The sequence below is a fragment of the Sphaerodactylus townsendi genome, linkage group LG03 (genome assembly GCF_021028975.2).
Source record: "Sphaerodactylus townsendi isolate TG3544 linkage group LG03, MPM_Stown_v2.3, whole genome shotgun sequence".
NCBI lineage: Eukaryota > Metazoa > Chordata > Lepidosauria > Squamata > Sphaerodactylidae > Sphaerodactylus > Sphaerodactylus townsendi.
The window spans coordinates 11,662,041-11,687,804 of NC_059427.1; the positions used below are offsets into that span (position 1 = coordinate 11,662,041).

General features: G+C 47.5%; 2 protein-coding genes across 3 annotated transcripts in view; both read left to right on the forward strand.

The window, feature by feature from the left end:
* Positions 1–20,418, forward strand: part of LOC125428718 (E3 ubiquitin-protein ligase TRIM7-like) — a 105,054-nt gene extending 84,636 nt beyond the window's left edge. Inside the window, exons 6-9 of one of the 2 annotated variants that reach the window (XR_007243869.1) lie at positions 76–194; positions 2,088–2,120; positions 4,140–5,082; positions 20,340–20,418. Coding sequence is in view for 1 of the 2 variants with exons in the window: in XM_048489296.1 (XP_048345253.1) it covers positions 76–194; positions 2,088–2,120; positions 4,140–4,654 (667 nt within the window). In the remaining variant the exon portion in view is untranslated. Of the gene's footprint in view, positions 1–75; positions 195–2,087; positions 2,121–4,139; positions 5,152–20,339 lie in introns of those variants that run through there. The other variant, XM_048489296.1, reaches the window with a different exon arrangement.
* Positions 7,591–25,764, forward strand: part of LOC125428893 (tripartite motif-containing protein 10-like) — a 120,848-nt gene continuing 102,674 nt past the window's right edge. The window contains 10 exon segments of the mRNA XM_048489600.1: positions 7,591–8,173; positions 10,658–10,822; positions 11,603–11,701; positions 13,609–13,832; positions 14,264–14,267; positions 14,625–14,647; positions 15,332–15,450; positions 17,374–17,406; positions 19,590–19,991; positions 19,994–20,190. Of these exon segments, the coding sequence (XP_048345557.1) occupies positions 7,724–8,173; positions 10,658–10,822; positions 11,603–11,701; positions 13,609–13,832; positions 14,264–14,267; positions 14,625–14,647; positions 15,332–15,450; positions 17,374–17,406; positions 19,590–19,991; positions 19,994–20,109 (1,635 nt within the window). The 5' untranslated portion in view covers positions 7,591–7,723 and the 3' untranslated portion in view covers positions 20,110–20,190.

The following is a 25,764-nucleotide window of genomic DNA, read 5'->3' on the forward strand; positions in this document are numbered from 1 at the left end:
TTCTCCGCATGAAGCCTGCTGGGTGACCTGGGGCCGCTCACCGTTCTCTCAGACTCTTGATGTGATTTTCTCCAGGAATGAAGAAAAAAAGAAAATCAAGAATCCAGTGCCTTTTCCATTTTCACTGAAGTGGCAGATCTGGGACCTCTCAAATCTAAATCCCCTTTTGGAGGGTATTGTGAAGCAATTCAAAGGTAATGAAGAAATGCTGGAGGGATTTCTGACTGGACATCAGATTGGGCCAGATGTTTTAGTGTGTTTCAGGTGGCTTATTTCAGGGCCTTCACTTTTTGAGCCCACACCTGCCTTAGGAATTCTGACACAGCATGGTGGGCACAGCCACAAAAGGGATGCCACAAAACAGCTACCACTGGAGGCTGAGCTAGCCACAGAATTGCTGCTGCGGCATACCTTCAGCCACACAGTGAAGGTCCTATGCTGCCCAAGCAACAAATTTAACATGCTGCTCAGCCAATCAGAAGCCTTGCTTGGCATACGTCCCCCCCTCTCCCTGCCCACTTTGTAAAATACTTGGTGGGCACCAAGTTGGGACCCCTGACTTTCATTATTAGCAGACCTGGGAATGTGAGAATTGTATGTCCCAATTCACAAGGCTATTTTAGTTCACCATTGGGCTGTATCAATAGGAGCATAGTGTCAAGATCGAGGGACGTAATTGTACCTCTCTGTTCTGCATTGGTTAGACCTCACCTGGAATACTGTGTACAGTTCTGGGCACCGCAATTCAAGAAGGATATTGAGAAGCTGGAATGAGTGCAGGGGCAACAAAAACAGTAAAAGGTCTGGAATCCATGCCCTACAAAGAGAGACTTAGGGAGTTAGGAATGTTTAGTCTGCGGAAGTGAAGGTTAAAGGGGGCATGATAGCTGTGTTTAAATATTTGAAGGAATGCCATGTCAAAGAGGGAGCAAGCAGGTTTTCTGCTGACTCAGAGACTAGGACACGGAATAATGGATTCAAGGTACAGGAAAAGAGATTCCACCTGAACATTAGGAAGAACTTTCTGACTCTCAGGGCTGTTGCACAGTGGAATTCACTGCCTTGGAGAGTTGCGGAGTCTCCCTTTTTGGAGGTTTTTAAACAGAGGTTGGATGACCATCTGTCAGGAGTGCTTTAATTGTGTGTTCCTGCATTGCAGGGGGTTGGACTTGATGGCCCTTGTGGTCTCTTCCAACTCTATGATTCTATGGAAGTTTTGTGGTCAGAATTCTCCCGCAGTCTTAGTTCAGAATTTCATGATGTGGTTTTTCTGGATTTTTTTCTGTGTTGCTTCTCTGTAGTCCTTTGTGTCTGTGCACTGTCCAACTGTGAGGCAGTGGCAGAAGGACCCCCCCAAATGCGAGGGAGGGGGAGGAAACTGCCCTTCAGCGCATCCGCACATAATGGAAACGCCCACCTGACCCCTTGCAGGAACTCCTACCCCCATTCTCATTGCAGTCTGTTTGTGACCACATTGGACCTATGCAAACTGTCCCCTTTGACTGAGTGGGTATCTTTGCTTGACTGTGTCCTAAGCTGAGTTCACAGAGTGGTCTCAAGGGGACTGATAATGCTGTCTTAAGCAGTGTTACACCCTTCTAAGCCAGTTGAAATCAGCAGGTTTAGAAGGGCATAAGGGTACTTAGGATGGCACCGTGGAACCTATGTTTGGCCGGAGTAGACTCTTGGATTGCAGTTAAAGTGACTAGTAAAAGGAAATATAAATATTTGGGAAGAATTTCCCCCAGAAATAGGCTCTACTTAACCTTTCCCCTGATACTGAAGAGAAATATGTGTGCCTGTGCCATCAAGTCACAACGAACTTATGGCCACATCAGAAAGAGGCTTCCAAAGCAACTGAGAAGCAGAGATTTCTTCGCCATTGCCTTTGTCCGCAGAATCTTCATTGGTCTCCCATCCAGTTACCAACCCTGCTTGGTTATTGTTTCCGGTGAGATGGGACTATAGCATGACACCTGCCCTCCCCAAGAGAGAAATAGACAATCTTGTTAGCTGATGTTTTTGTCACAAGATTTGTGGTAGGCACAAGAGTCTGCTGTTCACTTTCGGTCCCTTTGCTTCCACAGACACTCTGGATTCTGGACTTCCCCTGCACAAAGGTATGTTTTTCTTCATATACCAATCAATTGTTACTTACCGTAGGTAAAAACCTTCACCTTATAATGTGTGTTCATCTACTTGGTGTTTTTCCAAGAGAGAACGTGTATGCTCTGGTTTTGCTCCTCATCTTTCCATTCCTTGTTCTGAGAAGGTCTGTCAGGGTGAAAGAGGAGGTTAATTCTGAGGGGATGAACTCCCTCCTTCCACCTGCCTGCCACCATTTTGGGAGAATGGTTGGTGGGCCTCATCCCTTGAGGGCCTTTCAGAATCCTCCCCATGAGAAGCACAGACCAGGTGGGGAATCCCATTTCTCTGAGTGGATTTTCCTACCCTTTCCAGGTTTCCCTCATTTTTAAGGTGCTATAAATTGTGTGTTGGATATACCAGTTTAAGGGGGGAAAGCTTCGTTTATGGAACAGCAGTATATAAAGGCAGACGTCTGGAACGCCATAGTTCTGTTTTCCGGATGCTGAAACATAAGTTGTGTTTGGTGTTTGTAAGGAGAACTGAAACTCCATTCAGCCACTCCAAAGTTTCCGCTTCAGCTTGTTCTGCTGCCTCCTTTGCTGTTACTCAGATGCACCTTTCTGTGCAGGAGACATGATGAAGGCAGATGTTTCCTAGCACTGTGAACTGGACTCTTCCATTTGTCACAATCATATATGCAGATCGAATGCTGGCTTAGCACTGTTTTGCGCTCTCTCTATGTGTACCTGGTTGTCTAATGTGCATTCATTAAAAATAAATCTCTAGACCTTTCTGTTGTGACAATATATATAGTGGAAAGCATCACTGTAGTGATATGCTATAAATTATTTTTGTTAATTGCCAAACCCAGAAGTGCCCAGTGGAGCGGGGTGGGCACTTCTGGCGGACTGAAAGAGGGAAACTGCGGGGAAATCTGCCATGCAGACATCCCGTTGTTACTGCGCTTTATGACTAGCTACACCAGCAACAAGGAAACCACACAAGGCTATCCCTGTGAGCAAACCACCACCAAAGCCCCTGGGTCTCTCCAGAAGACACAGAGATTGTCAAAAGAATCAAAATCCTGTTCTGTCTTCCCTCCCACAAGTTACCTTTGCTGTGAAGCACAGAAACTATTAACAGGGTGTTTTTGATTCAAGGTGTTCTGGGAGACACCTTGAATTAGAGGATTTCTTAGAACAAATAATTGAAGGTTGAAATGAGCAGTAATGTCATTCTTGCGGTACAGGAATATCCCCAAAACAACGACAAAGTTCATGTAATACATTCTTTGTTATTTAAATTGGCACAAAATATTGTCTAAGCTTTCAAGCACACCCGACTGAATGTTAAAAATACAGAAGGGTAAATGGCCAGTTCTTTAGGCTGTGGTGGGAAGGTCTTATCTCGCAGGCTTCCTCTAAAGGGTGCAGGAAGGCTTTTACCTTCACTTTGTAGCTGACAATATTAGTTTGCAGCACATTCTTTGAGAAGTTGTGTTCAGTCCAGTCTTTGAACTTTCAATGAAATCCAAAATTGTCCCCAGAGCCACTTGAGAAACTCCTCTCCCTGGCAGGCTGAAAGCCACGGGAACCTTCTTCGGTACTCTGTCTTTTCTTCAGTGTCAGTAAGAGCCAAATTCAGTTTTGAGACGTGTCTCGGATCAGGAGTAAGAGCCACAATCCGTTCAACCCCTTCTGTGCCTCTGCTCCTTTTCATGAGATTCGGGTGTTTGTGTAAATGCTCTTTCATGTGCGATTTCTTTCCAAAAAATATCCACGGTTCTGTTCTCTGAAGATTAACTGCTTGTAATACGAGATGGTAGGAAATGGGTTGTCTTCCTGTGGGTTTTTTATTGTGTCTTTTATCTTCCTTTTCTTGAGGTGCACCAAAAGGCTGCTCTGCCTTTTAATAGGTCAGGAGAAGGCAGAAAAAGCTTAAAGTGGGGTGAGAGGAGGCCATGATGGGCAGAAGGAGGCAGAAGAGGCCAGAGGGAGAAATCTCCCAGCTGAAAATCTTTCTCTTCTTGTCTCCTCCTTTCTTTGCAACAGCAAATGTGACTCTGGATCCAGACACGGCCCAACCGGAACTTATCCTATCTGAAGATCAGAAAAGCGTGAGGGATGGAGAAAAACCTCAGATTCTTCCAGACAATCCTGAGAGATTTGATGTTTATGGTGCTGTGCTGGGCCGTGAGGGGTTCACAGGAGGCCGCCATTTCTGGGAAGTCCTTGTGGGAAGTGAGGAACAATGGGCTGTGGGGGTGGCCAGAAAGTCTGTGAGGAGGAAGGGAGACATTACTTTTAGTCCTGAGGAAGGGATCTGGGAGGTGGGGAAGTGGGAAGGGCACTATAGGGCTTTCATAGAAGATTATTACCCTCCTCTGACCCTGAGTGGGGAGCCCAAGAGGATCCGAGTCTGTCTGAACTATGATGAGGGTCGAGTGGCCTTTTTCGACGCTGATCGAAGAGCCCTCATCTTTGAGTTCTCTGGAGCCTCCTTCTCTGGAGAGACCCTCCTGCCCTTCTTTTGGGTACGCAAAAAAGGCCAGCTCAAACTCTTTTAAGACCTTCTCTTCACACCAGCAGCATCAAGAAGATAATATTTTTTCTCATAATATTTTTTCTCCCCCCCTTTAGTTCTTTAAAGGTCTCTCCAGGCTCCCAGCCACCAAATCTGACTGAAATAAAATAGGGACATTCCCCCCCCTTCATCTGAAAATAACAGCAACATATTTCACTTTATAAAGAATAGCCAGCTGATTGTCAAGCAGATCTCTGAATAGACACCCCCTCAGCCTCCTCCAGCCCCCATTCCTCTCAGGCACGAGAGGAACAACTGAAAAGATCCCACAGAGGAAAATGAGGCCTTGCCAGTTTAAGTTAATATTCTGGACTTCCTCTTTTCTTTGGTTTATGGGGCACCATCTTCTAGGATTTGCCTCTTTTCAGCATCGCCTTCCTGAAGGGCTCTGAAGATCCTTTCCCTGTCAAGGTTGCTACAATCAGACACCAGTAGCTGAAAAGATGTTCTGCTTATAATAAAGTCATGTTACCTTCAAAACTTGGCTTTCTAGAATTTTTTTTACTGGCAGAAGTGTGCTGATATTTATTGTTTTGAACCATCCCCAATTCTCCAGTTGGACAGAAAAATCAAGAGGGGGGTTTGCATAGCCGGGGTCCTGCTGGGTTACGGTTGCATTAAAAGCTTCTCTTCAAGTTTTTAAGTCTCTGTTCAGAGAATTATAAGGTGTCTTGCTCTCCTTCAATTTCCAAGAAACTGGGTGCTCATATTCAGTCCTCACCACAGCCCTGCAATGTAGGTTAGGCAAAAAGCTACTGACTTTCATCCCCAGGGTTAGGATTAGCCAGTGGTGGGAACCAAAAATGTTAATAACAGGTTCCGATGGTGGTGGGATTCAAACAGTGGCGCCGCCACCGCACACACGCACCTCCAGTCCCTATTGGGCAGGGAGGTTGCTTTAGTAACCCCTTCTCAGCACTCAGAAAAAATTAGTAACCACTTCTAGAGAAGTGGTGAGAACTGGTTGGATCCCACCTCTGGTTAGCATTTTGCTTATGAGCACAAATAAACCTACAAAAATGAAACTAAGAAACTTCTGAAGTGATCTCAAGGGTATCATGAACACTAACTTTTCTCACTGACTTCACAAATAAGAATTTCCCATACTTTAGGAAATCAAAAAGTCCACAGCCCCATCGTTTTGAGCTGTTGTTGGAGAGGAAGAGACTGTAAGCCGTGTTGAGACTCAAAAGAGGAGTCCCAAACTAACTCTTCTTCGGAATGAAAAGAGTTTGGTCTGAAATACTGGACAAAATCCCAGCACAAGCAAAACACACAGCTGCTGTTGAATCCGGAAAAAAACATACCAGAGAACAGCTGTGGATAGCAAACTCAGGGTTGCAGGCTAGTTTATTTAACTTTGATAGGATCCTATCCTAGACAAACAAAGTATTGACAGAGAGGTATGTTTCAGCAAACTGATGCTTTGTCGAAGGCTTTCACGGCTGGAATCACTGGGGTGCTGTATGGTTTCCAGGCTGTATGGCCGTGTTCTAGTAGCATTCTCTCCTGACGTTTCGCCTGCATCTGTGGCTGGCATCTTCAGAGGATCTGAGCCTGTGTGTGTGAGTGAATCTTGCAAGGTTTTTTTTTCCGTCTGAGACAGTTTATGATCAACTTTACATGTATAAAAAGAAGAAACTAATCAAGAAAAATAGTAATTGGAAAACTTTCTGCTGGGAGCTGGAGGAAGAAGTTCTGCAAATAGTAAACCTGATATATTTCACCGGAAGAGGGAAGAAACAAACTAATGTTACTGTCCACAAATAATGGTGTAGGCGTGCACAATAAATCTGCACTGGTTTCATTGATATTTTTTCTTACTACACGGGAATCTATTGTCCCGTGGAATCAAACTATTCTATTCATAAGTGACACATTTACTTTGACTGGCTTTGAGACACATTATGTAATTTTTTGGGGTTAAGAGAACCTAAACAGAGCTATATTTTTAACCTGTGATCACTCCAAGGGGGAATTCTGAAAGTCATTCATGTAAGCAGCCATCCCTGAACCAAAGAGGGGAGAAGCTGATCTCCGCCTCAAAGCAGAAGGATTTCCTGCTCATGTCGAATACTTCTAAAAACAGCCCCATTTTTGCCCCGCTGCAACAGGAAGTTCCAGCTCTTTCCTTTCGGGTCTCTGTGCCCCGGCAGCTGCTTTAGCCTGTTGGGGCTTGGCTCACTGGTGAGGATGTGGAGTCTAATACTAGAACCAGAGGGCATACATTGAAAATGCTGGGGGGAAGAATTAGGACTAATAAAAGGAAACACTTCTTCACGCAATGTGTGATTGGTGTTTGGAATATGCTGCCACAGGAGGTGGTGATGGCCACTCACCTGGATAGCTTTAAAAGGGGCTTGGACAGATTTATGGAGGAGAAGTCGATTTATGGCTACCAATCTTGATCCTCCTTGATCTGAGATTGCAAATGCCTTAGCAGACCAGGTGCTCAGGAGCAGCAGCAGGCCATTGCTTTCGCATCCTGTAGGTGAGCTCCCAAAGGCACCTGGTGGGCCACTGCGAGTAGCAGAGTGCTGGACTAGATGGACTCTGGTCTGATCCAGCAGGCTTGTTCTTATGTTCTATCACCCATTTGGAGGCGACAGCAGATCAGCCAGAAGTCATTGGGTGCGGTTTTGCTCAAGGAAAAGCCACGCACGAGTTTCAGATGGTCAGGATTGAGCTGGTGAGGAAATCAGGAGTTGATATTCTGGGCCAGGGATCTAAAGAAAGGGCCCGCTGTTGGAGATCTTGCCCCAGGGACACCCTCTGCAGAGGCGCCCCTGCTCTCCCCCCTCACCTGGTGCCTTTGCAAACCCCGGGGGTGCCCAGGGAAAGGGTGGCCTTCCCTCTTCAGGCGGCGGGCGGGGGGTTTGCAAATGCCGAGAGGAAGGAAGGAGACGCCCCCGCCCCTGGGTTTGTCTTGCAGTTCCTCTTTCCTTTTTGCAGCTGAGCTGAGCTCCGCCTCCGAGCAGGAGGAGAAACGCCGGGAGAGGCGGCAAAACCAAACTGACTCTCTTGCTTCTTCTTTCCTTGCTGGTGATTAGCCATGGCGGCGGCGGCGGCGGGTGCCCTGAAGCAGGAGCTGTGCGAGGAGGCCTCTTGCTCCGTCTGCCTGGGCTTCTGCAGGGACCCGGTGACCATTGCTGGCTGCGGCCACACTTTCTGCCGGGCCTGCCTGACCCACAGCGGGGCGGATTTAGAGGGGGCAGAGGCTTCCTGCCCCCAATGCAGAGGACCTGCGCAGGAGGGGACCCTCCGGCCCAACCACCAGCTAGCAAACACTGCAGAAATAACCCAGAAACTCCGCCCTTCAGAGGGGAGCACCGAGGAGCGAGGGGGGCAGAAGCGAAAGAGGGGGGTCTGCGAGAAGCACCAGGAGCCCCTGAAACTTTTCTGCCAGAAGGACGAGGCCCCCCTCTGCCTGGTCTGCAGCAGATCCCGGGGTCACAAATACCGCCAGATGATCCCTTTGGAGGAGGCGTCCCAAGAAAACGCGGTGAGCAAGAAATCGGTGGGGGGAGACTTTGGGTTTTTTTTGGATGTGGCTCAAAATGTCACATTTGCGGTCAATGCTGCTTGCTGATGTGTGACTATGAAGATAATTTGAAATATACAATATTATATTAGTCCCCCCCCTCCCCCATACACGCAAACATAATTTGGTTCCCAAAGCAGCATCTGGTAACAAGTGGGTTTTTTTAAAGGCGCAGGAGGAAGGTGATTGAGGGAAGGGCCTGCTGCCACCCCCACCCCCCCGAATTAAATTAAACCTGAAAAGTGGCTGAACTATCAATTTAGGTCCATCCATATTCCTACAGTTCCTGCTTCACCTCCTTACACGTTTGGATCCATTTTTGGAGTTTTGTCATAATAACCCCCAGGAACCCTCCTTGCAAGAAAGGAATGGGGTGGTGTTTGGGGGCTCCTGTGGCACATTGCAAAATGTAGCTCAAAGCAGGTACAGCGGAACCTCGGTTTTCATTGCCTTCGGTTTTCATCGGTTTCGGTTTTCATCAATTTTTTTCCGTGAAAAATTTGCCTCGGTTTTCATCGATTTGGAGTAAGGTGCAGGGGTGTGTGGAGAAAAATCACCGGGACAAAGCTGTTGCAAGCCGTGTCTGCAACTTGTTTAACTACAACGTCTTGTCCCATTTCAGACAAATCTTAAAGAGACGTCAGAAACAGACCTCTTTGGACTGCTTTCTGGTGCGACATTGGTCCACTGGCTCTGAAGCTGGTCCTAGTGTTACTCTTTGTTACTGTTTCCAGCATTAAACACTAAGTTTATTCACCAAAAAATGTGTTTTTGGTATGTTTTTTGGAGTGCCTAGAACGGATTAACTGGATTTACATTGATTCCTATGGAAAAGTTTGCCTCGGTTTTCATCGGTTTTGGTTTTCATTGATTCTTTTCAGACAGATTAGAAGACGAAGAAGAGTTTGGATTTATATCCCCCCTTTCTCTCCTGCAGGAGACTCAAAGGGGCTTACAATCTCCTTGCCCTTCCCCTCACAACAAACACCCCAGAGGTGAATTGGGTGGGGCTGAGAGAGCTCAGAGAAGCTGTGATTAGCCCAAGGTCACCCAGCTGGCATGGGTGGGAGTGCCCAGGCTAATCTGAATTCCCTAGATAAGCCTCCACAGCTCAGGCGGCAGAGCTGGGAATCAAACCCGGTTCCTCCAGATTAGATACACGAGCTCTTAGCCTCCTACGCCACTGCTGCTCCTCACCCTCAGGAGGCCACCAACATTTTGTTGGATTACCAACGAAAACCAAGGTTCCACTGTATAGGGAGAATGTCGTTCACCTGGAACCAGGAGTTGTGATTCGTTCATTGACTTCCAAAAGAATCTGTGGCTGAATGAAACTTGTCGAAGCCCAGTTTCTTCCACCAACCCCAGCTGATGGAAGACATTATTTGATCTGTTTTATTAGTGTCTCTGTTGCAGGGGGTGATAAAGAAAATGAAGAGTTTGGATTTATACACCACCTTTTTTTTCTCTTATAATTGTAGGAGGACTTCATCTAGATAAAGAGTGGATTCATATCCCATCAGCCCCTGCCAGCATGGCTGATGGGAATTGTAGTCCATAACATCTGGAGTGCCAAAGGTTCACCACCACTGTCCTATAAGAAGGAGGCTGACAAACTCCTTTCCCTTCCTCTCCCCACAACAGACACCTGGTGAGGTAGGTGGGGCTGAGAGAGTTCTGTGACTAGCCCAAGATCACCCAGCAGGCTCCATGTGTAGGAATCCAGGGAAATCCAGTTCACCAGTTAAGAGCCCACTGCTCATGTGGAGGAGGAGAACAACCCTGGTTCTCCAGATTAGAGTCCACCTGATGTTAACCACTACACCACCCTCTCAAAAGAAAGACAGCAGGGATACCTCCAGCCCACTGGCTTCCTCTTCCTGACATGGAGGGTGGCCAGGAGGCACAAAGGAAAGAGTCAACCATTTCCAGAACCTCCAATCCCCAGTCACCATTTTCCAGTAGAACGTAATATACAAGTACAGTTTACTCTAAGGAGGAGGGAGGGGGAGTCAGAGCAGGACACTTGGATGATGGGCTCAGACTGAGGGAGAGCCCAATTTAAAGTTGAAACTGAAGAGGTCTTGACTGAATCTCCGTGGTTTGGCTGCTTTTGGGACTCCTGGGGTGGCTGAAATCTCTGGAGGCTCCTTCTCAGGCTTCCCTGTTCGCTGCACAAGGACCCAGATGGCTTCTCTCTCCCTCTTTGCCTCTCTCTCTTTTTCTTCAACACTCTCCCCCCTCCCCCCGCTTCCTCTCTGGGACAAGCCCCCCAAGTCCACAACTCTTAGGATTACACTCTGTTGCACTCAGTTTTTATATTTTACAGTTTTTGTGTGTTGTTTTCTACCAACCAAGGCACTAATTACGTCCAGTCATCACAAGGAGAGACACAGTTTGTGGTGCAGAATGAAACACAACCTGTTTCCTTGTTTTGGGCCTCAGGCAGTCGTAGCCGGTATAAAAGGGAGAGTTTGCCAAAAGCACCAGGAGCCGCTGAAGCTTTTCTGCAAGGATGACAAAGTTCTCATCTGTCTGGTCTGTGACCGATCCAAGGAGCACATATATCATGAAATTCGTCCTCTTGACGAGGCCTTCCAAGAGTACAAGGTAGGAAATCCACACGGGAAGAGCCGTGGATCCTTCCCTTCTCCTTGGTCTCTTTATGAGGAAACTCCCTGCAGGTTCTGCCTCAGCTTCTGGGCCTGAATTGGAGAAAGGAAACACCTCTTGGTTGTCTCCTTTCTGGCTTGGTGGCTCCCTGAGGTATTGCTTCCTGCCTCCTGCGAGGCTAAAGTGAGGCAGGATGATAAAGTGAGGAGATCGACTCATTTCCCATCTGGCCATGTAGACTTCTGGCCAGTCAATTGCATGGTTCAGCTACAAGGGGACAGCTGTCTGACTTCTAGTTTTACCCACCTCCCCCACAGACAGGCTGCTTTCTCAGCTTCAGCTGTTGTCCTACACTTGCTCTTGGCCCGGGGGAGAAAGCCTCCACCTGTAGTACCTGCCTGTGTCCCCCACTTCATTGCAATAGCCATAAGGCAGTAGTGTAGATCAGAAGAGGAGCTTTCTGGGGCAGGAGAGTTATGCATGAAGCTGTCTTATTCTGAATCAGTCAATCTGTCCAGCTCCGCTCTGACTGGCAGCGACTGTCCCTGGACTCGGGTCTTGGATGTCAGCTGCTGCCTGTTCGTTTCAGCTGGAGGTGCCAGAGAGTAAACCCGGGTGTTGCGGCTTCACCAGGCTCTCTGGTTTCAACCCTAACATGACGTGCCTCTGAAGGCCATAGTAGCAAAAAGTACCAGATGATGGCTGCATTCTCGTATGTTTTATAGCAAACTTCTAAAAAAAGGAACCAGTCTCAGTTTCGAGTCTCTCCTCCCCTAGGATCGATTCTGCAATTGTCTGGAGTTGCTGAAGAAGGAGAGAGAGAAAATTCTAGCGTGTAAAGCGGACGTAGTGAAGGAAAGCCAAGACCGCTGGTAAGTTTCATTGTGGATGGAAGGGAGAAAGCTTGTGAAGCAGCCTCCAGAGGGATTGCTAAAGTTCTTCATCCCCGCCAGCATCATGCTGGCAGGGGATGATGGGAACTGTAGTCCATAACATCTGGAGGGCCGCGAGTTTGACATCTGTGTTCTAGAACTAGCATTGGGGGAAGGTGTGCAACAGGGAAAAGTCAACTGCGGAGGCAAGCCCTCCCAGTTGGGAAGCAGACCAGCCAACCAATGGGAGACCTGAGATTGCTGTTCTGAGCAGAGTTGCATTCAGGAAGTGGGGCTGGGGATGCTGCAGAACGGCCCACTCTTGGTACCCCTGACCCCGAGATGGTTCTGTAGGGCTGCCTACTGGGTGGGCTGCCCCGGTTGTTTATCCAGAACAAGACCACCCCTCCCACTCCATTTCTTCTGAGGTGACTTTGTTTGGGTCAGAATCGGTTGATTTTGCATGGTTCTCTGCGCTGGGCAGCTGTTATCATATGTGGCTGCACCAGCCCTCCAGGTTGAGAGGAGTCTCTGAAAAGAGCGGAGGGTTCCCCACCCCCAAAGAAATGCTGGGTGGAAATGCTGAGAGATCCTCCAGCAACCCTGGACTGGGCCAAGGGACGTTCAGCCAAGGGAAAATCCTTGGGGTGCTCAGTGATGTGTGGATCTTTCCCCCTGCAGTTTTTTCTTGCCCGAAACGCAGCCAGGGAAGTCGATTGAGGGGATGGGGGTTCTTAGCCTTTTCTCTCCAGCCGGTATTTCTACCAAACATTCTGCCCTTTGTCTCTTTGGGAAGTGGGGAGGGGGTCAGCAAGTGGGATGTCTTTTTATTGGGAAAACAAATGGACTCAAGAAGCCCCTTCTGCTCTCTGGGTCTTCTGCTGCAGATGGAGTCCCCTGTGGCTGAACGAATCTCTCCAATGGTGATTCTGCATGGACCAAGTAAAGCAGTTTGAGGCCCTTTTAGAAAGTGTGTTGGGGGGGAGTTCCCACAAAACTCGTCCCATAATTGTGTCTAACCCTTTTTATTGGCCAGAACCCAGGTCAAATGAAAATGGTTAAATTAGCATTTTTTCTCCTTTGTCCGGGATAAATGCTTCCTGCTTACATTGGGCGGCAATGGCAAACAGGGAGCTGCTCAATCCGCGACTCTTCCGGGTCCACCATTATGGTGGACTCTAGGTAGCTGCCAGCAGAGTGGATGCTCTAATAGGTTGCCGCTGTGCATTGCAGGTAGGTGGTGGTGGGGATTCCCAGGCGGAGGTAGATTCTTGGGTGAGGGGATTCTCAGCTGCATGGTTCACACGGAAATAGCTGCCTCTGTGATTCCAGTGATCCTGTCTGGTTCCTGCCCCTCCCCCCAACCCCCGTGCAAACGGCGGCACAGGCAACTTAAACAGGTTTCATGAAACCCTGTTGCCTGTGTATAATCAGCCCAGGAGTTTGAATGAGATCCATGTGTACTAGGAGCAGCAGTGGCGTTGGAGGTTAAGAGCTCGTGTATCTAATCTGGAGCAACCGGGTTTGATTCCCAGCTCTGCCACCTGAGCTGTGGAGGCTATCTAGGGGTTCAGATTAGCCTGTACACTCCCACACATGCCAGCTGGGTGACCTTGGGCTAGTCACAGCTTCTCGGAGCTCTCTCAGCCCCACCTACCTCACAGGGTGTTTGTTGTGAGGGGGGAAGGGCAAGGAGATTGTCAGCCCCTTTGAGCCTCCTACAGGAGAGAAAGGGGGGATATAAATCCAAACTCCTTCTCCTCCTCCTCCTCTGTCCCTGACAAACATTGATGTGATCTGTACAAAAAGCTAAAGTGCTCTTCCAATAGAATCTCCTCAAGTCAGATCTGTCACTGCAAACGCCATCTGTGTTCGTTACGTTGACCTGATTTCCTTCTGTTTCCATATCAGAACCAAACCACAGAAGAGAAACAAGACACAATAGCAGAGTTCAGGGAACTGCACACTTTTCTGGAGGAACAAGAGAAACGTCTGCTGGCCCAGATGGAAGAGGTGGAGAAGGAGGTGGCAAGAAAACGGGATCAGCATCTGGTCAAGTTTTCTGAGGCGCTCTCCTCTGTGGACAGCCTCATGCAGGAGATGGAGGAGGAATGTCAGCAGTCGGCTGAACTCTTGCAGGCAGAGGGTGGTAGGAGCAGGAGAAGGCTTAATTCCCAAACTCTTTCTGAGCCTCCTTCCCTTGAAGAAAAGCAAATGACTCCCGCTTGTTGCTGAAGAAGTCTTCTTCTGTGCAGGGCTTCTTCCTCCTGCCCCATTTCCATTCCACCTAGGAACAGAGTGGGAAACTCACAGTGGCTCTTTGAACCCAATCAGCTTGAAATACAGCTGCCTCCAGAGCCCTGTGCCTTTCCCTGATAGTCTGGGACCGCTTCACTTCCCTCTTGGATGCAGAAGTGTGCTTGTGTGTCAAGTGACAGTATGGGGAACTACACACAAGTTAAACCAGGTTCAAGGGTAGCTCTTTCCAAACAACAAGGAATGAGGGTCATAGGCAAGTAAGTTTTCAAAGGAGGATGGGAGTGTAGATCATACTGGTGGCATGCAGATGGGTGTGCAAAAATGTACACACACAACAGCATCCACAAGTAGTAAGGGAATGGCATCCTCTAGTGTGGGGGCACTAGTGTGTTTGCTTCTGCCAATCTGTCATATCTCTGCAGATGTGTGTTTGCTCTGAAATAGCTCCACTTTGACTGCTGATATTATCCTTTCCACGGCATAAAGATATTAAAAAACGTTCTCCAACTGTATAAAGATCCACCTCAGCCTTTGAGTGGAGTCTACTAGCTGAACCCAAGAAAAAGGGCTGGAGAGCAGAATCTTCCTGGGTCTGAGGTGTCTTCTAGGCCTTTCTGCAAGCACTAAAGTCCCTCTTATCTCTCTCTCTCTCTGCCTTTCCTCTTTAGGATGCCAGATGCACCTTGCTAAGGTAAGTGGATCTTTCTCAATATTTTTTTTAATGCTGGGAGGCATCTCGGAATCCTGTGAAGAATGTGTTCCTTGTGACCAATTGAGGAGTAATTAAGAGTGTGGATCTCCATCCATCTCTCAGACACCTTATAGACAGAGGCTTCTCAACAGGAAACTGGGAAGCGAAATAGCGTTGGGGGTGGGGTCTGCATTGACACCTAGCCGTGCACCTCTAGAAGAGGGGTCCCCAACATCCTTGAGGCTGCAGGCACCTTCGGAATTTTGCCATAGTGTGGTGGGCAGAGCCACAAAATGGCTGACACAAAATTGGTGCTATGGTAGGCGAAGCCACCCTCAAAAAGGGTGTTGCAGCTTAGCTTCAAGTTACCCAGCTTAAGATCCCAGGTTGCAGCAGCTGCTTCCAAAGCCCCGTTTTAAAGACTGCCTGAGGAAATACAGCGTTTGAGTCTCCTCAGCTACATTCATTCCACAAAATGGCAGTGTGGAAACTTTATTTAGCTAAAATAATGCCTTCATTGGCATTAGGGCTGGCGGGGGAGGGGGGGGACTGTAGAAGTGAACACTCTTATTACTGAATCTGAGGTGGTCCATGTGTTAAGGAGAGGTCACACATGAGGAAACGTGTTGGCATGTGTGTGCAGATTAAATATCAAATAAATAATCTCGACATGACTTTCTCCAGGTATGAAGAAAAGGAGGCGTTTGAGAATCCAGCAGCTTTACCGCTTTCATTGAAGTGGCGCATTTGGGACCGCTCGAATTTAAATCTCTTTTTGGAGGGCATCAAAAAGCAACTCAAAGGTAAGGAACTTAAGAAGGTAAGAAAAGCCCTGCTGGATCAGACCAAGGCCTATCAGGTCCAGCAGTCTGTTCACTCAGTGGCCAACCAGGTGCCTCTAGGAAGCCCACCAGCTGAACAAACAAAAGCAGCAGCATTATCTTGCCTCAGCACCAGATATAAGAGGCCTGCTCCTGTCATGCTGGAGATAATAGGTGTGCCTCATGACTAGTATCCATTTGACTCATGGCCATAGATAGTCTTCTATCTTCAGTGGCGTAGGAGGTTAAGAGCTCATGTATCTAATCTGGAGGAACCGGGTTTGATTCCCAGCTCTGCCGCCTGAGCTGTGGAGGCTTATCTGGGGAATTCAGATTAGCCTGTACACTCCCACACATGCCAGCTGGGTGACCTTGGGCTAGTCACAGCTTCTCGAGCCCCCTCTCTGGCTCCCACCCACTTCACACAGGGTGTTTGTTGTGAGGGGGGAAGGGCAAGGAGATTGTAAGCCCCTTTGAGTCTCCTGCAGGAGAGAAAGGGGGGATATAAATCCAAACTCTTCTTCTCTTCTTCCTCCATGAACATGTCCACTCCCTTCTCATCACCACCATCTCGGGCAGGAGCTTCCGTGATTTAGCTATGTGTTTTGTGAAGAAATACTTCCTTTTTGTCCATATGGAATCCCTCACCCTTCACCTTCAGCAGATGACATCTCATTCTAGTCCTATGTGAGAGAGAGAAAACCTTCTCCCTGTTCACTCCCTGCTTGAGTACATTGTAGCTGAGCCCACAGAGTGGTCTTAAGGGAGCAGATAGTGCTGCCTTAAGCAGATCTATACCCTGAGCGTATTGAAAGTCAGTGGATAAAGAAAAGCACAGCTCTGCTTAGGATGCTTAGGGACCTCTTTGGATGTTTATCAGTAGACCCTAAGAACATAAGAACTAGCCAGCTGGATCAGACCAGAGTCCACCTAGTCCAGCACTCTGCTACTCGCAGTGGCTCACCAGGTGCCTTTGGGAGCTCACAGGCAGGATGTGAAAGCAATGGCCTTCTGCTGCTGCTGCTGCTCCTGAGCACTTGGTCTGCTAAGGCATTTGCAATCTGAGATCAAAGAGGATCAAGATTGGTAGCCATGGATCGACTTCTCCTCCATAAATCTGTCCAAGCCCCTTTTAAAACTATCCATGTTAGTGGCCATCACCACCTCCTGTGGCAGCATATTCCAAACACCAATCACACGCTTGTGTGAAGAAGTGTTTCCTTTATTAGTCTCTTCTTCCCAGCATTTTCAATGAATGCCCCCCTTGTTCTAGTATTGTGGAGAAAGAGAGAAAATGTCTCTGTCAACATTTCTACCCCATGCATACAATTTTTTATAGACTTCAATCATATCCCCCCCTCAGACCTCTCCAACTGTAAAGTCCCAAACGCTGCAGCCTCTCCTCATAAGGAAGGTGCTCCAATCCTTCAATCATCCTCGTTGCCCTTCAGTCCTTCAATCATCCTCGTACCCTTGGACTTTAGTCTTTGACACACTTTCTATGAAGTGAGTGTCCGCTCAAAGTGACTAGTGAAAAGAAATGTGAATATTTCCACATACAAAAATGTGGGAACAATTTCCCCCAGAAGTAGATTCTACTTTACATTTCATCTGAAACTCAAGAGAAATGGGTAGGCATGGGCCATCAAGTCACAAGGAACTTATAGCCACCTCAGAAAGAGCGGGCCGAGGCAAGTGAGAAGCAGAGATTTCTTTGCCACAGAATCTTCATTGGTCTCCCATCCAACTACCCACCCTGCTTGGTTTTGGGATCTGATGAGCGGGGGTTATATCATGACACCTTCCCTCCCCAAGAGAAAATATTGTTAGCTGATGTTTTTGTCACAAAGATTTGTGATAGGCACAAGGGTCTGCTGTTCACTTCCGGTCCCTTTGTTTCCACAGACACTCTGGATTCTGGACTTCACCTGCAGAAAGGTATGTTTCTTAATAGTTTCTTAAGTAAAAACCTTCACCTTGTAATGTGTGCTCGTCTACTTGCATGCTGTTCCAGAGAGAACATGTATTTTTGTTTTGTTCCTCCTCTTCCAACCTCTGCTGGCTGGTATGTTCTCTTCTGTTCTGAGGAGGAGGTCTGTCAGGGTGAAAGAGGAGGTGAATTCTGAGGGGATGAATTGCCTCCTTCTACCTGCCTGCCACCATTTTGGGAGAACGGTTGGTGGGCATCATCCCTTGAGGGCCTTTCAGAATCCTCCCCATGAGAAGCACAGACCAGGTTGGGAATCCCATTCCTCTGAGTGGATTTTCCTCCCTGCTTTCCAGGTTTCCCTCATTTTCAAGGTGCTATAAATTGTCTGATGGATGTACCAGTTTGAAAGGGAAAATACTTTGTTTATGGAATAGCAGAATATAAAGGCAGACGCCTGGAATGCCATAGTGCTGTTTTTCAGTTGCTGACACATAATTTGTGTTTGATGTTTGTGAGGAGAACTGAAACTCCATTCAGCCACTCCAAAGTTTCTGCTTCAGCTTGTTCTGCTGCCTCCTTTGCTGTTGCTCAGATGCACAGTTCTGGGCAGGAGACATCATGAAGGCAGATGTTTTCTAGCTCTGTGAACTGGACTGGGGAGCTTCCATTTGCCACAATCATGTATGCAGATCGAGTGCTGGCTTAGCTCTGTTTTGCTTCTTCTATGTGTACCTGGTTGTCTAAAGTGCCTTCATTAAAAAGTAAATCTCTGGACCTTTCTGTTCTGACAAAATATACAGGGGAAGGCATCCATACAGTGATTTGCCACGACTGACTTTTGTTAATTGCCCAACCCTGGTGGCCCAGTGGAGCGGGGTGGGCACTTCTGGGGGACTGGAAGAGGGGAATTGTGGGGAAACCTGCCATGCAGACATCCCATTCATACTGCACTTTATCAGCTGCTACACCAGCAATAAGGAAACCACACAACCCCTTCCCTGTGAGGAAACCACTACCGAAGCCCCTGGGTTTTCAAGGGAATCAAAATCCTGTTCTGTCTTCCTTCCCCCAAGTTACCTTTGCTGTGAAGCACAGAAACTATTAACAGGGTGTTTTTGATTCAAGGTGTCCTGGGAGACACCTTGAATTAGAGGATTTCTTAGAACAAATAATTGAAAATTGGAATGAGCAGTAATGTTATTCTTGCGGTACAGGAATATCCCCAAAACAAGAACAAAATTCATGCAATGCCTTCATTATTTAAATTGGCACACAAAACATTGTGTAAACTTTCAAGCTCACCCGGCTGGATGTTAAAAATCCAGTAGGATGAATGGCCAGTTCTTCAGGCTGTGGTGGGAAAGGTCTGATCTCGCAGGCGTCCTCTAAAGGGTGCAGGAGGGCCTTTACCTTCACTTTGTGGCTGACATAATATTAGTTTGCAGCACATTTTTTGGAGAAGTTGTGTTCAGTCCAGCCTTGCTCTTTCAATGAAACTCCAAAAATTGTCCCCAGAGCCACTTGAGAAACGCCTTCTCCTGGCAGGTGGCTGAAAGCCACGGGAACCCCCTTCCATTCTCTGCCTTTTCTTCAGTGTCAGTAAGAGCCAAATTCAGTTTTGAGATTTGTTCTCGGATCAGGAGTAAGAGCCACAACCAGTTCAACCCCTTCTGTGCCTCTGCTCCTTTCTCATAGGAGATTCGGTGTTTGCTGTAAAGGCTCTTTCACGCAGTGATTTCTTTCCAAAAAATATCCACCGGTTCTCTGTCTGGGTTCGAAGGTTTTTTCAACTGCTTTTGGGATAGGAGATGGTAGGAAGTGGGTTGTCTTCCTGTGGAGTTTTTTTATTGTGTCTTTTATCTGCCTTCGCTTGAAGCGCACCAAGAGGCTGCTCTGCCTTTTAATTGGTCAGGAGAAGGCAGGAAAGGGTTAAAGAGGTGGGAGGAGGCCATGATGGGCAGGAGAAGAAAGCAGAAGAGGCCCTAGGGCTGTGGTGGACAGCATGCTTCCAGATGCTCATGGATCACACCTCCATCATCAGCCCTGCCAATTCCAAGGCATGCTGGCAGGGGATGATGGGAATTGTCGTCCATGAACATCTGGAGTGCCAGAGGTTCGCCCCCACGGCCCTAGGGAGAAATCTCCCAGTTGAAAATCTTTCTCTTCTTGTCTCCCCATTTTCCTCCAACAGCAAATGTGACTTTGGATCCAGGCACGGCTCATCCCAAACTCTTCCTATCTGAGGATCAGAAAAGTGTGAGAAAAGGAGGAAGCGCTCAAATTCTACCCAACAATCCTGAGAGATTTGACCATTATGGTGCTGTGTTGGGCCGTGAGGGGTTCACAGGAAGGCTTATTTCTGGGATGTTCCACGCAGCTTCATGCTTCAGGTGGGCTGTGGGGGGGGTCAGAAAGTCTGTGAAGAGGAAGGGAGAGGTTACCTTTAGTCCTGAGGAAGGGATCTGGGAGGTGGGGAGGTGGCGAGGGGGGCATTACTGGGCTAGCAGAGAAGGCTCTAATATTACCCTTTCCCTGAGTGAGGAACCCAAGAGGATCCGAGTCTGTCTCAACTATGATGGGGGTCAAGTAGCCTTTTGGATGCTGACCGAGGAGCCCTCATCTATGAGTACTCTGGAGCCTCCTTCTCTGGAGAGACCCTCCTGCCCTTCTTTTGGGTATCTGGATGGGGCCACCTCAAGCTCCCTTCTTAAGGCCTTCTCTTCACACCAGGAGTATCAATTAGAAAATATTGTTTCTCAGAAGCTCCCCCCTTTAGTCCTGTCAAGGCCTCTCTCCAGGCCTCCTGCCACTAAAACTCCCGACTGGAGTGTAAAATGGAGACATTTCCTCCCCCCCCATTCCCCAACAATCCCCTTTTTTAGGATTTGGTCTGTTCAGCATCATCTTTCTGAAGGGCTCTGAAGATCCATTCCCTGTCAAGGTTGCTACAATCAGCACAGTTGTGTTGCAGATACCAGTAGCTGGAAATATGCTTATAATAAATTGTGTTACCTTGAAAACTGGCCTTTCTTTGATTTTTTTTTCTTGTGGGGTGGGGGACTTTTTTCTTGTGGGACTACCAGGCAGTCACAAGTGTGCTGATATTTAAAGTTTCTCTTCATGTTTTTGAGCCTCTCTTCAGGGAATTATAAAGTTTTTTCCACCCGCACGGCTGCCTTGCTCTCCTTTAATTTCCCACCAACTGGGTGCTCATATTTAGTCCTCACCACAGCCCTGCAATTAGGCAAAGAGCTCCTGAGTTTCATCCCCAGGGTTGCCAGTTCTGGCTTGGGAAATTCTCGGGGATTTTGGGTGCAGAGCTGGGGTGGGTAGAGTTTGGGGAGGGAAGGGACTTGAGGGGGCCCATGCTCTGACAGAGGGGAACTCATGGCCACTGGAAGATCAGTTGTGATTCTGGCAGACCGCTAGGCCTCGTGTGGTCCCTGGCAACCCAGTGTAAAGCTGAGTAGGGATTTGAACCTCATCAATTCCAAGACTAACATACTGTGCTCTGAGACTCACTGGCTCTCAGTTTTCATAATTGTACTATTGATGTGTTATATATATTTGGGAGAAATGTGCAGATAAAGGAGACACATGAGGCTTGCAGGGAGGAATCCCATCTCCCCACTTGCCCTGCTGCCCAATGAACAGCCTGTAAGAAAGCTGATTTCAGTAAACGTAAGAAACTACTGGGTGTGATCCCACGGTTAAGAATTCTAACAGAGAAGGGAGTACAAGATGGATGGGAGTTTCTTAAAAGTGAGATCTTTCATAGGCAAGCCGTTTTTGTGGGGTAGTTTGCCCTAGGAGATGGAGTAATGGATTCAAGATGCAGGAAAAGAACTTCCACCTAAACATTAGGAAGAACTTCCTGACTGTCAGGGCTGTTAGACAATGGAATTCACTTCCTCGGAGAGCGGTGGAGTCTCCTTCTTTGGAGGTTTTTAAGCACAGGCTGGATGAACATATGTCAGGAGTGCTTTGATTGTGCATCCCTGCATGGCAGGAGGTTGGACTTCACCGCCCTTGTGGGCTCTACCAACTCTATGATTCTATAGGATTTCTTAGGAAAACAAAAATAATTGCAAAAGGGAATTAGCAACTTGAATAGAGAGTTTAAAACACATGAACACACACAACCACCAAAGAAACACAGACCCTACATTCTACTAAATCCTAACCTGAGCACATATTACCAGTATAAACAGGTAAGGAAAGCATACAAGCCTGGTTCAGTGAGACTGAAGTTCAGGAAGGTTTGTGAGGAAAAGGGAGATGCCAGCTTAGTGAAAAGCAGGGTGGGAGAGCAGAGTGCCTATGTTGGGAGGGTGGACCTGATGAAGTCACCCACATCTTTCCCCATAGACATGTTTTCACCTGCAGCTGGAACCCATTCCTCTCCAACACTGGAAATGAACCTGAGGTTCTTGGGGCTAGCTTTATACTCCAAAAGTGCAAAGACAGGAGAAATAAGATACTCCTTGAAGCAGACTGGGTTGGAGTGAACAGTTTCATTCCTCATTGGTTGGTCAGTAAGTGTCAGGGGGATAGTGTCTAGTGATTAATCCGTTTTTTATTACACACACACATTCATGCATTTCTAGAGGAAAGGGAGAATACAGTCACACACATACACACATTCCACAAGCAGCGATAACTGGAATGCCTGTTCAAAGGAGAGCCATAATGCTCGCCAGGTTTAATGTTAAGTCTTCATTCCTGTTACCACATGGCAGATTTAATAAGCAAGCAAAAGGCTAAAAGATTGTGCCCATGTAACGATGGCTCAGTTGAATCTCTGGCTCCACCACCACTACATCTGTCTCAGATTCAAGGAAATCAGATCCAAGTATGTGAATCTTACTCCCTTTACATTTACCCCCCAACTCCCCTCGATTTTAATTAGATTACACTACTCTGGTTGGACAACCCTGATCCTTCTCTCTGTATGATAGTGGCAGACTTTCTCCTGGAAATTACTAAACACCAGTAGATTTCCTTCGACCTAACATTCATTTCCTGTATTGTATATGCTTTTTAATCCGTTCTTTATTATTGTTGCACTGTTGTCTATGCCAATAAAGGCTTGCTGCTGCTGCTTCCAGATAACTGGAATGAACTCCCCTGCAGCTACAAGAGATAACAGCGCCCAGCACAAACAAACTACCCAGGCCGATTGAGGAGGAAGTTCTCAGTAGCTTGAAACATAGCAGGACCCAGGCTAAGACCTAGAAGGTCGTGACACAAGGGGCCTCTAGTCATTCATCCCCTCCCCCCCCCTTTCCTTCTCCAAAGACGGAAAGACACACACACATTCATGCATTCCTAGAGGGAAGGGAGAGTACAGTCACACACACACACACACACACACTCACAAGCAGCGTTAACGACAAAGGAGAGGGGGTGAGAACCTAACGGGCTTCACTCCACCCCCCTGCAGCTGCAAGAGATAACAGCGCCCAGCACAAACAAACTACCCAGGCCGATTGAGGAGGAAGTTCTCAGTAGCTGAAACATAGCAGGACCCAGGATAAGACCTCAGAGGGTCACAACACAAGGGGCCTCTGGCTTATTCACTATATCACCAACGGTAGGAAGGTTGTGGAGGAGCAACAAGACTTTATCTGCGAAAAAGCTTGCAAAAGCCTCTCAGCTGATAGTGGAATTCCTAATATTTTGGAAATCCCTCAGAAGATATACAAGAGATCCATTTACCCTAAACAACTGCGCTGCGTGAGAGCTTGCAGATGTAATGGGGGCTGCATAATAAGTTTTCTTTGCAGCCATAGGATCTCATAATTACCCTATAAAATGTTTTTGTAGCTTTGTCATGGGTATGGCACCAAGACTGCCCTGAAGAAAAAGAAAAGAGTATACAGATGCTTCAGGAAAGACAGGTGAGAGCTCAAACCCCCCCCCCCCCCCCAATTTTTAAAATAACAGCCTGAGTTCATTACATTTAACAAACAATAACAGAATCTTTATCAGCAGACCAGGTGCTCAGGAGCAGCAGCAGCAGCAGCAGAAGGCCATTGCTTTCACATCCTGCACGTGAGCTCAAAGGCACCTGGTGGGCCACTGCGAGTAGCAGAGTGCTGGACCAGATGGACTCTGGTCTGATCCAGCAGGCCAGTTCTTATGTTCTTATGTTCTTAATCTGCCTTATTGGTTAGATCAGATACATCAACTTGATATGGAATCTCTTACCAATCAAAGAGTCCAACACAAGCAGCTAGTAGCAAGTTAGATTTAGGTAGTCATGCCTGCAGTCGTGGAGAGCTGGCACCCAGGAGCCCGACATCTCTCAAGCAAAGTCTGTGTCTGCCTGGCGACATGTGCTCAATTTAAGGCATTTTTTGACTGGTGTCCTCCTGACCTAGTTGACCGTGAAGGCTCACAGTCTACCATTTTACGAATCCCTTCCCTCCCCACCCACTGCAAACATTTCGGCATTTGCTGTTTCCCTTTCGACTGTTGAAAGGAGCTGAAAGTGACAGGCCAATTAACCGAGAGGAGCCATTTCCCCAGTCCCAGCCTCTTCCAGGGTTAAAACAAACAGCAACCAGGGCCAGATCTTTTCGGTTAATTCCATTTTAACCTTTAATGGCATATAAATTATTAGAATGTTTCCATTTAAAAGAGAAAACTTTTAAAACATTTAAATACGGGTGTTTAAAATGCTTTCCAAGAATTCAGCCACTGTCAAGGTGATCGATGGGTTACAGTCACTTAGCAGAAAGCGCGCGGTCTGGAACATGGAGTGCTCAAGTCTTTGGAAGCAGCAAAGGAGTGAATTAAAAATCATCTGCGCAGGTTACTGTGAAGACAGCATTCCAGAAGAATATGAGTTAAGTGGTTTTCTATAGATCCACATCCGCAAGAACGGCGCTAGTTCTCCGATGTTTCTAGGGGATCTGGAGGTATCTCCCTGAGGTTTCTGCTGATGGGAAAATATTGAGGGTTGCTTCAGCCCTGAGGACTCCTGACACGTTTGCAGGCCGCAGCTGAAGTCACCTATCCAGACCTGTCCGTCCATCCAGTATCTGGAAGTGTGTTTGACTGACGTTTTGTGTTGCATGATGGTGTTATGATGATGTCTGCTCCGCTAGAATATCATCCTCGCCTTCTGGCCCTCCCCACCCCAGACGGAGTGGAAAACGTAGCTGGTGCCCTCGCCATTATTGCAGCTCGCCATTTAGCAGTTTGTGTTTCCACCGTGCAACTGGTCCAAACGAAGGCTTTCTTGTCATCAGCCAACGAGGTCTCCGCGTGTTTCCCCTGACAGCTCGGCTGCTGAGCGAGACACCGAAACATTGATGGGGAGCAGTTATTTCTTGACTGAGGATTTCCAACTAAATTGGGACCAAACCCGTCCTGATGCAAGAGGCAAAGCGGCAGCTGCTGACAATGGCGCGTTCACGTTTGGCCTTATGCACATCTGTGCTGAACACCTTGATCAGTTCCGGTAGCACCGGGGAGATAACGCTGGGGGCCGCATTGAAGTGTGGGTGAGGTCCCTTGGTGCAGTGTGCGTATTGGGTGGGGCAGATGCCGATCAGATGAGGACGTCTCCAATTCCCCCCCCGCAGTTCAGCTGGAGAAACGGGGTCCAAAGCTGCTTTCGAATCTAGGAAGGCAGCATCAAGGGGAGTTGTGCTTCAAGAGGCATCTCTTTCGACAAAGTCTTGGAGTCCTGGGCGTTGAGTCCTGCCTTGCCTAAAGCCCACGCGCTCTTCTGTCTGTGGGGAGCAGAGTCCTCCCTACTGGGAACGGCTGCCAATGGGTATCATCGATGCAGGATGGGGGCCAGCCTAACAGTCTCTGAAGTGGCTCTTTACACGGTGGCTCTCAGCCCCTCCCCTTCTCACAGTGGCCTGCTTGCCTCCAGCAGACCCCGTTGCTGCCTCCAGGGTCTGGGCCATTCACTTTGGGGCAGCTTCCTAGGTACTTACATTTTCTGGTGTTTCCTCAGCATCTCCCTTCCTAACTCCCTAACTCCCTAACAAACTCCCTAACTCTCTAACAAACAAATTTGAAACTGAAAACGTATTTACAAAATCTACACTATGTACACTCGGGCCACTAAAAGATAAACAACAAACACCTAACTTTAAAAAATTCAAAAACTCTACCTACGAAAACACTACGCTAATAAACAACAAACAAACAACAAACAAACAAACCAAGAAAAAACTAACTACGCTACAAAAATGCAAACAAATCCAAATAAAATCCAAACGACAAACAAAGAAACCAAGAAGAAACTAATGCAAACAACAAAGAAACCAAAAAGAAACGAATAAAATCCGAACAACAAAGGAACCAAGAAGAAACTAATAAAATCCAAACGACAAACAAAGAAA